We start from the raw sequence: 16,035 nt of genomic DNA, 5'->3' as shown, positions 1-16,035 counted from the left end.
AGCAGGTCCTGTTCCATTTCCCCCTCAATAGACACATTCTGGGGATGGAAACATTGGTTCTCAAGCTTAGTGTGTTCCAGATTCACCTGGCATAACCACAGACAACATGCAAATGAATGCACTCCAGTGTTTTCCAATAAAACTTTATTTACAAGAACAAGCAGTGGGCCAGGTTTTGTCCTTGGGCCATGGTTTGCTGACCCCTGTCCCAGAGCATGCAGCAGCTGCCCTGAGGACCTGTATTTTCCAGAGCCAAGAGCTCACACTGACTTCTCCCTGGAGGCCATTGTTTTGAAATAGCAGTCAAACTTGAGGAGTTATTTTTGAAGCCTCCCTGGGCTCAGCAGAGGATCCCAGCTCTCTAGCTGAGCGAGTCAGGCCCTTGGAGACAGGACTCAGTCTCAGAGCCAAAGACAAGAATCACTCAAAAGTCCTCCTTGGACTGACCTCACATGCCCCTCAGCCCCATGAGTGAAGGTCAGAGACGAAGGCAGCTAACAGTCCCCAAACAGGATCCTTCTTGGACACATTTTGGCATGAACCAATCCAAGACCGTCTGTTCTGCCACCAGCAGGCTGTGTGACCTTAGGCAAATCACTGCACCTCTCTGAGTCTCTGTTTCCTCCCTTGTAACATGCGTGTACTAGTCCAACCTTGAAGGGGCTGTTGTGAGGATTTTCTATGAAATAATGCTTGTGAAAAGCTGAGCACCTTATGCTGAAGGAATAAAACTAAACTCAAAAGTTTACAGTCTGTGATCTTATCTTCTATGATATGGTTGAAATAACAAAATAAATGAGATGGAGATGGGTTAGTGGTTACCAGTGCTGGGGTTTGTGGGAAGCGGTGAATGCTGCTCTAAAGGGACAGTGGGGGGATCCTTGCAGTGAGGGAACAGTCCTGTGTATTGACCACGGTAGTTACTCGAAGCTACACAGGTGAGAAAATTGCAGAGAAGGAAATGGGTGAGACAAACACACACACACACAAATGGTGTCTGTACAAGTGTGCTCTCTCTGGATTGTAACAATATCCACTTCCTGGTTGTGTAATAATATTGCACTCTAGTTTTGCAAGATGTTACCTTTGGGGGAAAATGGGTAAAGGATACCTCTTCCTCCTTTTTTTTTTTTTTTTTTCCTTTTGGCAATTTCCTGTGAATCTCTATTTCAAGATAAAAATTAAAAAAAAAAAAGTTGAGCAAGGTGCCTGGAAAATAATATGCTCTGAAGATGCCGTCCATGACGTGCCCCTGAACTCCACAACTGTTTGTGCTTTCTGCTGACGTCAAGGAGTTTCTATTGTTTCAAGTGGGACTTCTTAATGGGTGAGGTTTGACATGATTGCTTAGAGATCTCATTGTTGAATGAGATCACGGCCGGGAGAAGACCCTTTAGATCCCTGTAATGACTCCATTAGGTACTACCTCTGACTACTTCCATTTTACAGATGAGGAAAAGGAGAGTCCAAGCTGCCAAAAGTCAATACGGCTGGAAAGGGGCAGGGCTGAGATGTAAATCCCAGCCCATCCCATACTTGACCCCAGATGCTGATTACAGTCCCAATGTCAGACATCTCTATGAGAGCAATTAGCTCACTTGGCTTTGTGTCATAGAGCAAGCAATAGCAACATGGTAAGTACACAAGAAACAGTAGCCTTAACATTATTATCCATATAAAAGTGTATTCAAAATTGATATGTCAGGACTTCCCAGGTGGTACAGTGGTTAAGACTCTGTGCTTCCAGTGCAGGGGGCATGGGTTCGATCCCTGTTTGGGGAAGTTCCGCATGTCGCACAGTAGGGACAAAAAAAAAAATTGGTATGTCATTACTAGCCTTAACCAAAGGGTCAAGGTTAGGATCACCTGTGATGTCAAGTAGGCCTCAGGTACCCCTGATGCGATGGGATGGGGAGGGAACTTTACCTCTGCAGTCTTCCTCCCCAAAACCTATAATCCCAATTTAATCATGAGAAAATACCAGCCAAGCCCAGATTGAGGGACATTCTACAAAAGACCTGGCCAGTACTCCTCAGATCGGTCAAGGTCATGAAAAACAAGGTCACGAAAAACTGTTACAGATCAGAGTAGCCTAAGGAGACGAAGGACTAAATACAATGTGGGATCCTGGGACAGAAAGACATTGATGGGAGAACTGAGGAAATCCAAATAAAGTCTGGAGTCTAGTTACTAGTCATGCACCAATATTAAATACTGATGTTCATTTCTGAGTTCTGGCAAATGTACCTCGGCCACGTAAGATGTTAGCATTGTGGGAAGCTGGGTGAAGAACCTTCTGGAACTCTACACTATCTTTGTAGCTTTATAATGTTGTAACTTTTTTGTTCATCTAAAATTATCCTGAAATAAAAATTTTTAAAATTGGTATGTCTTTACTAGAATGTATATATATAATAGATAATAATCATATATTTTAATAAAATTAAAATACTATTAATAAATATCACTACATTCAATATCTTTAACTAAATTAATATATTTAATATGTTGATAAAATGAATTCATATATTTTATAATGTGGGTAATATAAATTCATATATTTGATAGTGTGGAAATAGAAATTCATATATTTAATAGTGTAGGTAATATAAATACATATATTTCATAGTGTGGGTGATATAAATTCATATATTTAATACTGTGGGTAATATAAATTCATACACTTAATAGTGTGGGTAATATAAATTCATACACTTAATAGTGTATGTGATATAAATTCACACATTCAATAGTGTGGGTGAAATAAATTCACATATTTAATACTGTGGGTGATATAAATTCATACACTTAATAGTGTGGGTGATGTAAATTCATATATTTAATAGTTTGGGTGATGTAAATTGACATACTAATAATCCATAAGCTGACATTACTAACTCATAAATAATAATAAGAACCTATCTCTTGCTGACAGCCTGCAGTGGGGCAATGGCTTGATCACAATGCATTTTTAGGAAAATCTTTCTGGTAGCCAGTGTGGAGGATGGAAAGGGCAGAGGACAAGGCCAGGGGTGAGAGGTAAGGGACCAGCTGGGAGCTGGGTGGTGGACTCAGACAATCACAGGGGGGAATCCCTATTCTCCCGCTTGGGCAAAAGAGATTCCTTCTTCCGCTGCCTCAGTTTTCACCTCAGAGGCAGGTACATTGATGAAGTATGACTCCTTAGCAGGGGACGGCTCTCGACTCACACAGGGTGACCCACTTTTCCAATTTTCCCGGAACTGTACTGGGTTTGGCCCTAAAAGTCCAGCATCGTGGGAGTGGCTCAGTCCCAGGCAAACAGGGATGGGGTCATCGTAGTACACGTCCCCCAAAGCCAGGAGCCTGCTTGGGAAAAGGAAAGGAGCCAGGGAAGGAGAGAAGAAACCTAAGAGACTGAAATTAACCAGGACTTGACTTAACTCTTGTTGGATCAGAAAAATAATCTTTCTCAGAACTAGGGCTCCGGGAGCTAGGTTGGTTTGGCATTTATAGAAATGCAGACTGTGGCGTTGGGACAAAACGTGATGTGTATTTTAAACGGGTGGATGTTTCCTGGGGACCCGCAAGGGGAGTCCCGGCAGCCTCACCTGACCGGTGGTAGCGGTGCCACTTCTCCTGGGTGATGAGGCCCAGCCTGGCGGCCTCCTGGCTCCAGAGCGCAATGCAGAGATCAGGGTGGCCTCCTCGGGCCCAGGGGCCTCCCCGCTGCTCAGGGTCTGCAGCAGGTAGGTGCGGGGAACTGCGTTCTCGTCTGTCCGGAAGCGGCGTGCCACCAGCTCCAGGTCACGTGGCCTGGCGCTCAGCTGAGCTTTCAGCGCCTCCCACTCCTTTTCCTCGATCAGCGAGGGGACGGGACGGGGGCCGTACTGGTCACCTACGAGGGCCTGGAGGAGACAGGGGTGTGGGGAGTAGAGGTTCAGATCTTGGCTTGGGCACTTAGATCTGTGACCCTGGGTGAGGCATGCCGAGCCCTTAAAGTGGTCCTGGTGGTTGTACCATGGAGATAATTATATTAAAGTAAGCAGATAGGTTAGTGGGTCCCCAGAGGAAGAGTACCGGCAATGGCTTTCTTGACATAAGAGAAACCATTTTGGCCTAAGCCATTTTGTGATCTAAGCCTGGCTGCAATGCTTGTCCTTGAACACATCTCAGTAATCAATGATCTTAAGGGAAGTGAGGGAATGCAGGAATAATGGGAAAGCATTCAAGAAACAATAGTCCAGTGGTAAAAAAGAGTCCCAGCTCCTCCTCAAGGGATATACATATAATATATCTTTGAGTTCTGCAGGAACTAAGACCCCTACCCACGTGGAGGGGAGAATGATGATGTGGACCCTCCTGACTTCAATCAACTAAAACTTGGACTCTGTGGACCTTTGCCCCAATTCTATGCTGAATTCTCCTCTGTTCAAGCCCCTTCATGAATATACATGTACCCTGAGCTTCAAACTTCCCCAGTTTTGCTGTTCGGGGAGACACTGCTTTGGGAAAGGTCCCCGGTGTTCCCCTTATTTGCTGCAAGTCATAATAAATCCTTCTCCTGATCTTCCACTCGTGAGTGAAACAATATTGCCTGCCATGCCAGTAAACAAAGGATGTTGCAGCCATCGAACCATCACATTACAGCCTCCCTGATGGTGAGCCCTGAGGAAACTCAGGAGGGAAACAGGATGCCTGCCGTCAAGGAGTCTGCCACCGCAGCCACCCCCAAAGATGCACCCTGAGGAGACTCAGGATGAGAATGCACAGGATGCTGGCCCCAGATAGCTGAGGTGCATATCAAAGGAATGATTTCAGTGAGCCCAAACTCTTGCATCTTCCCATACATAGGAAAGCAATAAATTCCTTAACTTAAGATATCTGGTTTTCTTTAACAGTAATCTTTTGATATTCTTACTACATGGTCTTTGTTGCAAAAACTCCTATCTATATATCCTGGCTTCCCCCTTTCCTCTTTGGAGCAGTCTCTGTGTTATTTGAGATGCTGTCTCCCAGGCTTGAAGTCCTAAGAATGTCCACCAAATAAAACATAACTCAACTTTTAGGTTGTGCATTTATTTTTCAGTCGACATGATTTATCTAAGGATCTAAAACTGGAAGACTATCCTGGATTATCAAAGTGGGCCTGAAATGTAATCCCAAGAGTCCTTATCAAGAGACAGGCAGAGGAAGATTTGACACAAACAGAAAAGGAGATGATATGACAACAGAGGCAGAGACTGGGGGAGTGCAGCCACAAGCCAAGGAATACCTGGAGACCCCAGAAGCTGGGGAAGACAAGAAGATTCACCCTGAGAAAGCTAGGAAGGAGTACAACCCTGCTGATACCTTGATTTCAGACTTCTGGCCTCCAGATTGTGAGAGAATAAATTTCTGTCGTTTTAAGCTCCCTGCCCCCCACATTTGTGGTCATTGGTTATGACAGCCACAGGAAACGCCTTGTTTACCTATTACTAGGTGCTGGCTTGTCCCAGCAATAGAGCTGTGACAAGAATGAAGGCCTCCCTTGGCTCTGCCCAAATCTCACGCTCTGATGTGGCCCTGGGGGCAGGACTGTCCCCAGTAGCAGCCAGGGAGCAGGGCCAGATGAGGGGGGGAGGTGAACATGGGTCTCCAAAGTGCCGGGTGGATCCTATCTTTAGAATTTGATATTTTGTTCCTCATGGATTTGGGGGGTCAATTTTGATATTAAAAAAAACATTGCATCAAAATATTAATTATCTTGATAACTAAGATTTTGGAAGGAGTTGCAAGGTCCCTGGGCCGTTTGGGCCTGGGGGAAGCTCAGAGATCATCCTCCCTCCTGTCCCCCATCCCCCATGACACCTGGAAGCTGCATTGTGTGGTTTTTTTGTTTTTTTTTTTAAAACAGAAATTGTATTTTATCATCACTCCTCTGCTTACAAAAACAAACAATAAAACGTCTATGAAGGCTTTCCATGACACTTAACATAACCCTTAGCTTTGGCCCATAAGGCCCATGTGAATTGGTTCCCCCCTCCCTGTCTCTCCAAGTTTATCTTGTACCACTAATCCCCTTTTCCATTTTGCTTCTGTCACACTGACCTTTCTGTTTCTATAATAAATGTGCTCATTCTCACCTCCAGCTTTCACAGTTGCTGATCCCTCTGCATTGTGCTTTTGATTGCCTGCAATTTGAGTTGCAAAATCGAATTCTTCCTGGAGTTTATTTTCTCCCCACCTCTCTTTTTTCTTTACAAAATTTGTTTCTTTTCTTTTTTCTTTGAAACGCAACAAAATGATCAATCATCAGGCTCAATCATCAGCAAAATTAGAAGACTGGAAAAAAAATGTGTGAAGGAGATACGTAAGCCAGATGGTACAGTCTTTCAAACGTTAGGATGTATTTTAAAGCAATAATTAAAATTGGAAACTATACTCAACACTTTTTAATAACCTATAAGGGAAAAGAATCTGAAAAAGAATATATATGTATAACTGAATCACTTTGCTGTACACCTGAAACTAACACAAAATTGTAAATCAACTATGCTTCAATAAATAAATAAATAAAATAAAGTGATTCAAACTTCCAGTTATAAGATAAATATGTCCCGGGGAGGTAACGTGCAACATGATGAATGTAGGTAACACTGCTGTACAGTATATCTGAAAGTTGCTAAGAGACTAAATCCTAAACATTCTCATCACTAGGGAAGAACATTTTCCTTTTTCATATCTATATGAGCAGATGGGTGTTAACTAAACTTATTTAATAATCATTTCACAACACATATAAGTCAAGTCATTATGCTGTACACTTTCAGTGCTGGATGTCAATTATATCTCAATAAGATTGGAAAAAAAAAGACAGATTGATGCCAGCATACAAAAAAAAGTATAGAACAAAAGAATGAAAACACAATGGTAACTGTATAGATAAAACTTGATACGTAATAAAGAAAGCTTTTCGCATCTGCTGCCAGGTCTTAGTCTTTTTTTTAAGGAGACAATCTCTAAAGGCAGCCCTAGAACTTCTGGAAGTGCTGGAAGTGTTCATATCCTTGCTGTCCAATATGCTGGCCACTTGACACAAGTGACAACTGAACCACTGTAATGTGGCTGGTGCAACCAAGGAGGTGAAATTTTAATTCTACTTGACTTTAATTAACTTAAATTTAAATCACCACATGTGGTTCATGGCTACCGCATTGGGCAGTGCAGTTTTAAGGCCAAACAGGCCTCATCTATTTGTCTTTATTTCCCTAGAAAACCATTTTCATATGGGGACCACCCTCTCCTAATTCCTACATTCTTATCTCCAGGAGAGGTTTTTCTGGGAGCTGCTCAAAGCTTGTTTGTGATTAAGATGTATTGGGTAAAGCTACTGTCTTGACTTTTTTCGTCTTTACTTTCTAGGACAGGGGTAGGCAAATTTTTCCAACAAGGGCCAAATAGCCAATATTTTCAGCTTTGCAGGCCAGACGGTCTATGTGTCAACTACTGAACTCTGCCATTGAAGCTGGGAAGCAGCCTTGGGCGATATGTAAATGAATGGGTATGGCCGCGTGCCAATAAAGCCTTATTTATAAAAACAGGTAGGGAGCCAGATTTGCCCCATAGACTGTGGTTTGCTGACCCCTGCTCTAGGATTTATGAGCCAAAATGCCATAGTTCTTGGTGTATCTGAAACTTGGTGATGTAATAAATCAAAACCCTGGAATATCATTTGCTGGTAATAACCCAAACCATTAATTGTGAGCTGGGGGTTGTTCTGGTGACAGAGGGAGTGTAGTTGGGGACGAGAGAAGACCCTGATTGGTCTCACCTAGGGGGGAAGTTTACCCCTGAGGCCGGCTCCAGATAGGGCCACAGAGTCTGCTCCCAACACCATGGGGCACATTGGAGAAAAAAATTTTTGATACCCTGTAGATTTCCACTTTCTCTGTGGTTTTCTAGGACCTCAACATTCCCCAGACAAAGTGAATGAGGTGAAAAACCCGGGGGAAGTTTTGGAGCAAATTCTAAGATCCCTTTGGGCTTCAACACTCTGCTCTCCAACTCACCTGCTGCTTCTACTTGACTGCTAATGTCTGGATCCCAGCTAGCTCCGCAGAAAAAGGAGTGCTGTGATTGATTAGCAATGTCTGCCATAGGCAGGCTATGGAAGATTGGGTATGATAGCAGAAATGCTGCCCACTTCCCTCCACTGACGGGTTTGGATAAGAGGTAGGGGCCATATCCTGGTGGTGGAATGAGAAGTAAGAGCTAATCCATCCCTCCCAAGAGACTCACAACAAAAGCTGGCCCTATGGATGTTTTCTGACACCAGCCAAGCTCCTCCAAGCAGAGTTCCGTGGTCATGTGGTTGGTGGCCTCGTTGTTCCGTATACCCCACCTCAGATCAACCACCTGGAAATAACAAGCGTGGGTTTGTCAGGAAGGTGGTAGGATGGGTGATTTTTTTTTTAATTCCCTTTGATAAAGGTGTAAAATTTCTTCAGTAATTAAAAAAAATTTTTTAATTAATTAATTTATGTATTTATTGGTTGGTTGGTTGTGTCAGGTCTTTGTTGTTTCTCTAGTTGCAGAGAGTGGGGTCTACTCTTCATTGCGGTGTGCGGGCTTCTCACTGAGATAGCTTCTCTTGTTGCGGAGCACGGGCTCTAGGCCTGCAGGCTTCAGTAGTTGCAGCACGCGGGCTCAGTAGTTGCAGCACGTGGGTCTAGGGCATGTGGGCCTCAGTAATTGTGGCGTGCGGGCTCAGTAGTTGTGGCACACGGGCTTAGTTGCTCTGAGGCATGTGGGATCTTCCCGGACCAGGGATCGAACCTGTGTCACTTGCGTTGGCAGGCGGATTCTTAACCACTGCGCCACCAGGGAAGCCCCTCTTCAGTAATTTTTGATAGCCTCTCCTCAAAGAGGGATGTCTGGATCAAAAGAATTTGAATGACACCCATAAGAGAAAAATATCCGACAGACCCAGATTGGAGACATCCTGCAGGACACCTGGGCAGTTATTCCCAAGACTGTGATGGTCATGGGTACAAAGGAGAAGACCAAGGAGCTGTCCCAGCCACAGGAGAGTGGGAAGCTGTGACAACTAAACGTAACAGGGTTCCCTGGCCGGGGTCCTCAACCAGAGAAGGGACACGAATAGAAGACCTGGTGACAGTCAAATAAAGTCCAGAGGTTGCTTAATGGTAACGTCCCAATGTCCATTTCTTAGTTATGACAAATATGCCCTGATAATAGATGTTTACAATATAGGGGAAGAAGTAGGTGTGGGGCATACGGGAACTCTGTACCATAGGCAACTTTCCTGCAAATCTAAATTCTGAACTCAAAAATTTACTTAAAAACATTAAAAAAATTTTTTTAAAGAGCTTGGGCATTTTCAAACTGTTCCTTTTAAAATGACGACATGTCCACACTTGTTCGCAGAGCTTTCTTTGCAAAGGAGGTTTTCGTTTGGCCAGAATCAGGTGTGGCAAAGTCTCCTTGGCAACTGCACGCTCGTGGTCCATTTTTGCCTGCTAGGCAGAAGCCGGCCAGGCAGAAGGGTTCAATTCAAGTAGTGAAGCTGACCCCTCAGAAAGCTGGGTGAGGAGAGGGGGATGGGAATCAGAATGCTCTCCCTGCCTCCCTAAATTCATTTGTCCAGAGGGAAAGTCATAAAATTCCTAATAAACTACAGCATGGGGTGAAAGGAGTACAGAACTGGATGTGGCTGGAGGAGGAAGGGGAGAAGGAAGAAGCGTTAGCCACCAGCTCTGGAAAAGAACCTTCATCTCTCTGGGCCACTGTCTCTCCGACTGCGCCTTGAGGATGTTTAGTGTGTTAGCCACACAGCACCTGGTGGACATTAAAGGGATGAACACGGGGTGTTTCATCGGTGTTCAGCACCTATGTTTTCCTTTTTAGCGTCTCTGCCATTGAATGTCTCATGATCAGTGGCGGGCAGAGTCAAATTCCCATCACAGCACCGCTTCTTTCTTAGTAATATATAAATGCTGGTGGGGGCCGTTGGTGTGATGGATGACAGTCGTAAATGGCAAGAAGGCAGCATCACCTGAAGCTGAGACTCCAAAGACAGTTTGTTGGTTTCCGCTTGGAAATGTGCAGGCAGCAACATCCCCGCCCTGGGATGGGTGCACTCTATTTGCGGCCCGTGGTGACTGCCCAGCTGGTACACCATTAGTGTCCCAGGAAAAAGGCACGTCTCACCTGCCTTCCCGCCCCGGATATCCCACGGCCCTCTTAGATGCCCCCGAAGCTGCCCCAGTGCAGGGAGAGCCTGGGAAGGCAGGACAAAACAACAACAAAGGTGACACGCCCAAGGAGCAGGGTCGCAAGGCAGCCACTCCTAGTATTTTGTGCCACACCACCTGTGCTGACCGCAGTGCCTGTGGCCACGACCCCTCCACTCTCCTTTTTTAAGAGGACTTTAAGCCTCCATGGTGTAACGCTGGCACAAGGTCCCTCTAAGCAAAGAGCCCGTGTGACTGCCCGGGTGGCACACCCTCATTCCCTGACGCTGAGGCAGTGAGGAACAGTCGGGCAATTACCTCGGACATCAGGCCGTGCTTCTGGCAGAAGGTCTGTACTACGGGGTAGGCAGTGCTCTGTAGGGCTTCCCTCTCTGCATCCATATCTGCAAGGAGTGGCAAGGAGGATATGAATAGGAAGAACCCAGAACTCTTCCCTGCCCCACGGCTCTGCTTTTAGCCTCATTTGCTCCCACCAAGACTGGGACCCTTCACAGTGAATCAAAAGATACAAAAAACAGGAGGAAAACCAGAAAGACCAACTATGCGCAGGACTTTCCTGTTGTTACTGCTAAAAGTCCCACATCCCAGGAAACCTCTCAGTCCCAGCTAACCAGGATGGTTGGTCACCTTAGGTTAGAATTGCCAGATAAAATACAGGACACCCAGTTGATTTACATTTCAGATAAACAATGAAAAACTTGATAGCATAAGTATAGCCCACTCCATAGATCCCAGAATTTGCATTTCTGATAAGCCCTGTTCAACTTGCACTTGGGATAAACACCAAATCATTTATTCACATAAGTATGCCCCTCTCTGCACACTATTTGGGTTATACTTATGCTTAAAAGATTATTGGTTGTTTATCTCAAATGCAAGTTGAACTGGGAGCCCTGGTTTTGTTGGCTGGTGGTGGCGGTTTGGTTTTTTATTTTTGCTATAACTCTGGCAGCCCTACCTAGGGTAAACCTTGATGCTGAGACTTTTTCCACCACTTGATTTCACTGTGTGGCCTTGTGCCAAGTGTCAGGCTATCCTTGGTTTCCCCCTCTGTAAAATGGGGGTGATGCCGCTACTTTGCAGGGCTGCAAGCTCCCCAAAGTCAAAAACCTCTGCCTGCCTAGGTCACTGATAATTTCTCAGCCCTCAACCCAGGGGCTCAATAAATTTTGTTTTTGGTATAAATCAGGTGTTTTTGGTTTCGTTTTAATATCCGGAGGTTATTAAACATTTGCCAGCACACACCATGTAGTCTTTGCCTTCATGGAGCTTACAGCCTGGTTGGAGGAGTCAGACATTAAATAAACACATAACTTGAATAACTACAGCTTATGGGGCCTGGGGCTTCATGGGTTCCAGGACCTGCTGGAGCCCAGTATGACTACAACACATGGGTGAAGTGAGAATCAAACAGATATAGCTGAGGAGTGAACAGGGTCCCCTTCATGCAGAGCTTTGTAGCTACAGGAAGATTCAGGCACTTTTTAAGCCTAGAGTGTAGAATGTTCATCATTAATATTTGTTGCAATATCATTTGCTACTCAGAGTAACTCTGTCAAGTCAGGCTCTGAGCCTGGCTTATGGAGGAGGAAACAGAGGGTCAGGGAGGCTCTCCCTCACCAGTTCCTACGTGGGTCACTGTCCCAGCTGCATTCACATCCAGGTCTCTTAGAGGACCCTGCGAGCCATGCCCATTGCCCTGGCATCCCCTGAGCTCTCAGCCCTGCCCAGTCCCTTACCTGAGACGATAGAGCTGATGAAGGTGGCCACACTGCTGGATGGAAGTGCCGGGAGGAGGCCTGACTGACCCTGGAGAGGCCGCCGGCGGGTGCCCGGGCTGAGGGCCGTGACGTTCATGCTGCCCGCCCACCTGGACAGTCTTTCCCCAGGAAAGGACCTGGGCCTCAGAGACCTCACGCCAGTGGCCAGATGGCCTTCCTAGGAGGCCAGCCAGGCAGGGCCATCTGGAGCAGGGCTCCCATCTCACTCTCTCAGCTCCCCTCGGCTACCTGCATGCTCTGTCGCCTCCAGCGCCCCCAGGGGGCTGAACCAGTGGCTCTCCACTGCTCTGCTTGGTCTGCAAGCACTAATGGGGGAATGTTGGACAGTGGCCTCCCAGCCAAGGCCCCTGGATGTTGACTCCTCCAGGCACCAGAGCCTTTTGCCCCTCAACCAATAGCTCCTCACCCCGGGAGCTCAGCGGTCACCATAGCAACTGTGGTTTCCTGGCGCTTGGTGTTGGGGCCCAGGGACCAGCCAGCCTCCCAAACACCTGGGTCTCTTGGGGCTCCATGAAAGTTGAGCCTGGGTCCAGGTGTGCAGATGGAGGCCGTGCGATGCTGGGAGCCATGCCCAGTCCTGGCAGGACAGGCAAGAAGGACAAACTCAGTGGAACCTCCCCACCCCATCCTGTGCTCACTGATGAAGCACAGGTGCCAGGTGTACTATTTAAGCCAGCAGTTCTCAACTGAGGGCCATTCTGCGCCCCCCTAGGGGACATTGTAATGTCTGGAGACATTTTTGGTTGTAACGACTGGGAGAAGGGGCGGTACTGGTGTCTAGTGGGTGGAGCCCAGGGATGCTGCTCAACACCCCACAATGCACAGGATGGTGCCACCACGGAGAATTACCAGCCTGCAAATGTCAGCAGTGCTGAGAAACTGGGCAACCAGTTTTAAATCAAGTCTAGTTGGATCTCTTTGCCTGTAGGAAGTGTGGAGCCTGAGGACCGCTCTCCTTGGTAAGAAGAGAGTTTAGCAAGTCTCCAGAGGGGCAGTTAAGGACCTACCCATATGAAACTGAGATGTGTTCTTTGAAATAATCAAAAACACCACTTGAACAACATGGATGGATCTTGAGGGCATTATGCTAAGTGAAATAAGTCAGAGAAAGACAAATACTGTATGATCTCACTTACATGTGAATCCTAACGAAAGCCCAACTTAGAACAGAGAGTAGAATGGTGGTTGCCAGGGACAGTAGGGTGGGAGAAATGGGGAGATGTTAGCCAAAGGGTACAAACTTCCAGTTATAAGATATAGCATGGAGATTATAATTAATGATACTGTATTATACACCCAAAAGTTGCTAAGAGAGTTAAATGTTCCCACCGCAAAAATGAAATGGTAATTATGTGACATGATGGAGTCACGTTAGCTAATGCTATGGTGGTAACCATCCCGCAATACATAAGTACATCAAATCGACACGTGATATACCCTAAACTTACACAATGGTATATGTCAATTATATCTCAATAAAGCTGGGGGGAAAATAATCAAAAACATGATCAGGGAAAGACCTTCTCAGGACGTGACCTATTGAAAATGCTTTGGTGATCTTGGTCATGCCCACCCACCTCTCAATGTTAATAAACCACAGACAGGAGAAATGGATACCTTGGCATCCATGGACTTGCTTGGAGTGCCAGCTCCGCCATCACCTTCTTGGAGGACTTAAGCAAACAGCCTCTCTCCTGGGACATCAGCTCCATCTTCTGTGAAATGGGAGGGAGAACAGCTCAGGGGTGGGCTAGGGTGAGGAGAGAGAGGCATTCACCTCAGAATCAACACGTAAGGAAGCACAACGTGCCTGAAAATCAAAATGAATGCCAAAAGGTCTGTGATGAACAAAATGTGAACGAGGTATTTGGGAGAAAGGTATGTAATGTCCCCACTTTACATACGGGCGCTCAATAAATAGTGTTACCAGTTCTACCTAAAAGTCTGAACTTTTTCCTACCTTTTCCTTCTCTGTCTCAACTTCCCTTCCCTGCCTGTCCACCCAGCAAAGACTCTGCTGTTCAGGGGTCACCAGGACCACCCTAGGTTTGGAGGATTCACTAGAAGGACTTGAAGAATTCACAAAAGCTGTTTTACTCACTGTGATGGTTTATTACAGTGAAAGGATACAGATTAGGACTTCCCTGGGGTTAAGACTCGGGGCTTCCACTGCAGGGGGTGTAGATTCAATTCCTGGTTGGGAAACTAAGACCCCACATGGAGTGGCCAAAAAAATTAAAAAAAGGATACAGATTAACAGTGGTTGCCTTTGGGCAGAGAGCTTAAAGGCCTTGATTGGAAGGGAAACTTACTTCTCATGATGTAAGCTTTTATATAACTTAAGGTTGATTTTAAATATGCATTTTCCATTTTAAATGCTAGTAACTAACAGAAAGGATGCCATCATGGTAGTCATTCAGAACTCCAAAATGCCTCTTCTAAATGAGAGAAAAACAGTTACACTTGATGTCTCTTTGATGCTGCCTTATTTTTGTAAATGTTTTATCACTAAAACTGTGAGCTGAAAGGAGATTGTGAATGTAAGAATATTGGTTCTGTGAAAAAGATTAACAAGCAAGTTCTACTTGAGATTGGGTAGTTAATGAGGGCCTCTTTGAGAAAGTCACCAAAAAAAAAAAAAACAGATGCAGATGAAAACAGCCAAGGGAAGAGGAGATGCATAAGGCAGCATGCAGGAAAAAAACAGTGTTGAGCTTCCAATTGTCCCCTCCCAGTGGAGTCATGTGGGAAGCCTTTAATTCTCACAGCAACAGTGTGTGACAACATGCATGGTGTACTGCCAACCACAGAAACTTACCTTAGCCTTGTTGTCCAGGGTTTTCTCTGGTGTTGGTCACATAGACATGGCTGACCTCAGTTTCCAGCCCCTCCAGAGGTCCAGCTGATACTACTTGGCCCAAGTCCCCAACTATAAGTCACATTGTTAGCATAGATTATCTGGCATATCCCAAGGTCCCCAGGTAAACCAAGACACTTTTATCAGGCAGGATATTCCAAGGACTTAGAGATCACCTCCCAGGAGCTGGGCAAGGGCCAAATCTTTCACGTTCAGAGTGTGGACAACCCAGGCCTGCTGAGTTAATTCTTTGCTGCACAGACTCAATAAATATTGTGACACTGAGTTGACTGTCACCATTTTACGGATAAGGAAACTGAGGCTCAGAGTGAGAACTTTCACTAGCCTGGAAGGGCAGAGTCAGTCAGCGAGTGCTGGTCTGGGACCCTGTCCTCCAGGGAACTCCCAAGGCCAGCCTGGCCATCCAGCCACCTTCCCACAACTCACTGGACCCTCTGATTCAGGTGCACCCTGCTGACCTCACCCAAGCCCCAGCTCTGGACTCCAATGTTGGTTTAGGCTTCCTCTTAGCCCCTCCTCACAAGTCTCCTGACCTTGAATTTGCATCCCCTAAATCTCTGTTCCTTCCCGCATTTCCCTGGGTCCCCAGTAGGCCCCTCGGACCAGACCTCACTCCAGTGCATGGCCATGTTCTCTTGGTTACCACCTCCTGACTAGGATGATTGGAAGGTTTTGACCTTGACATACATACTAGGCTTTTTTTCTATTCCTCTAGCCCAGACTTTTCCAATCTCAGCACTGCTAACATTTGGGACCAGGTCATTCTTTGGAGTGGAGGCCATGTTGTGCATTGTAAGATATTGAGGAGCATCCCGGCCTTGACTCACTGGATGCCAGTAGCAGACACCCCCATACACACATACACAGACGCACGTGCGCACACACACACACACACACACACACACACACACACCAGGTTGTGACAAAAATCTCTGCAGACATTGCCAATGTCTACCGGGGACAGAATCTTGCCTGATTGAGAATCCCTGGTCTACACTGGCCAATTTATTTCGGTCTCAGTGCCTTTGCACGTGCCATACCTGAAATATCCGTCCCGAGTCCTTTCATGTCATTCACATTTTCAGCTTAAAAGCCACCTCCTGAGAGGCTCTCCCTGATCATCCCGTTACTTAGTGACCTC

General features: G+C 45.9%; 1 protein-coding gene across 1 annotated transcript in view; it reads right to left on the bottom strand.

Annotated features, from left to right (window-relative positions):
• NWD1 (NACHT and WD repeat domain containing 1) overlaps positions 1–10,612 on the bottom strand; it is a 70,510-nt gene extending 59,898 nt beyond the window's left edge. Inside the window, 5 exon segments of the mRNA XM_007461102.1 lie at positions 3,591–3,653; positions 3,656–3,887; positions 8,260–8,376; positions 10,533–10,576; positions 10,579–10,612. Coding sequence (XP_007461164.1) covers positions 3,591–3,653; positions 3,656–3,887; positions 8,260–8,376; positions 10,533–10,576; positions 10,579–10,612 — 490 coding nt within the window.
• Between the last annotated feature and the right edge of the window lie 5,423 nt (positions 10,613–16,035).

Source organism: Lipotes vexillifer, unplaced genomic scaffold (assembly GCF_000442215.2).
Source record: "Lipotes vexillifer unplaced genomic scaffold, Lipotes_vexillifer_v1.1 scaffold469, whole genome shotgun sequence".
NCBI classification, from domain to species: domain Eukaryota; kingdom Metazoa; phylum Chordata; class Mammalia; order Artiodactyla; family Lipotidae; genus Lipotes; species Lipotes vexillifer.
Note: the sequence above shows the minus strand (reverse complement) of the source record. Positions and strands in the feature narration are given on the sequence as shown.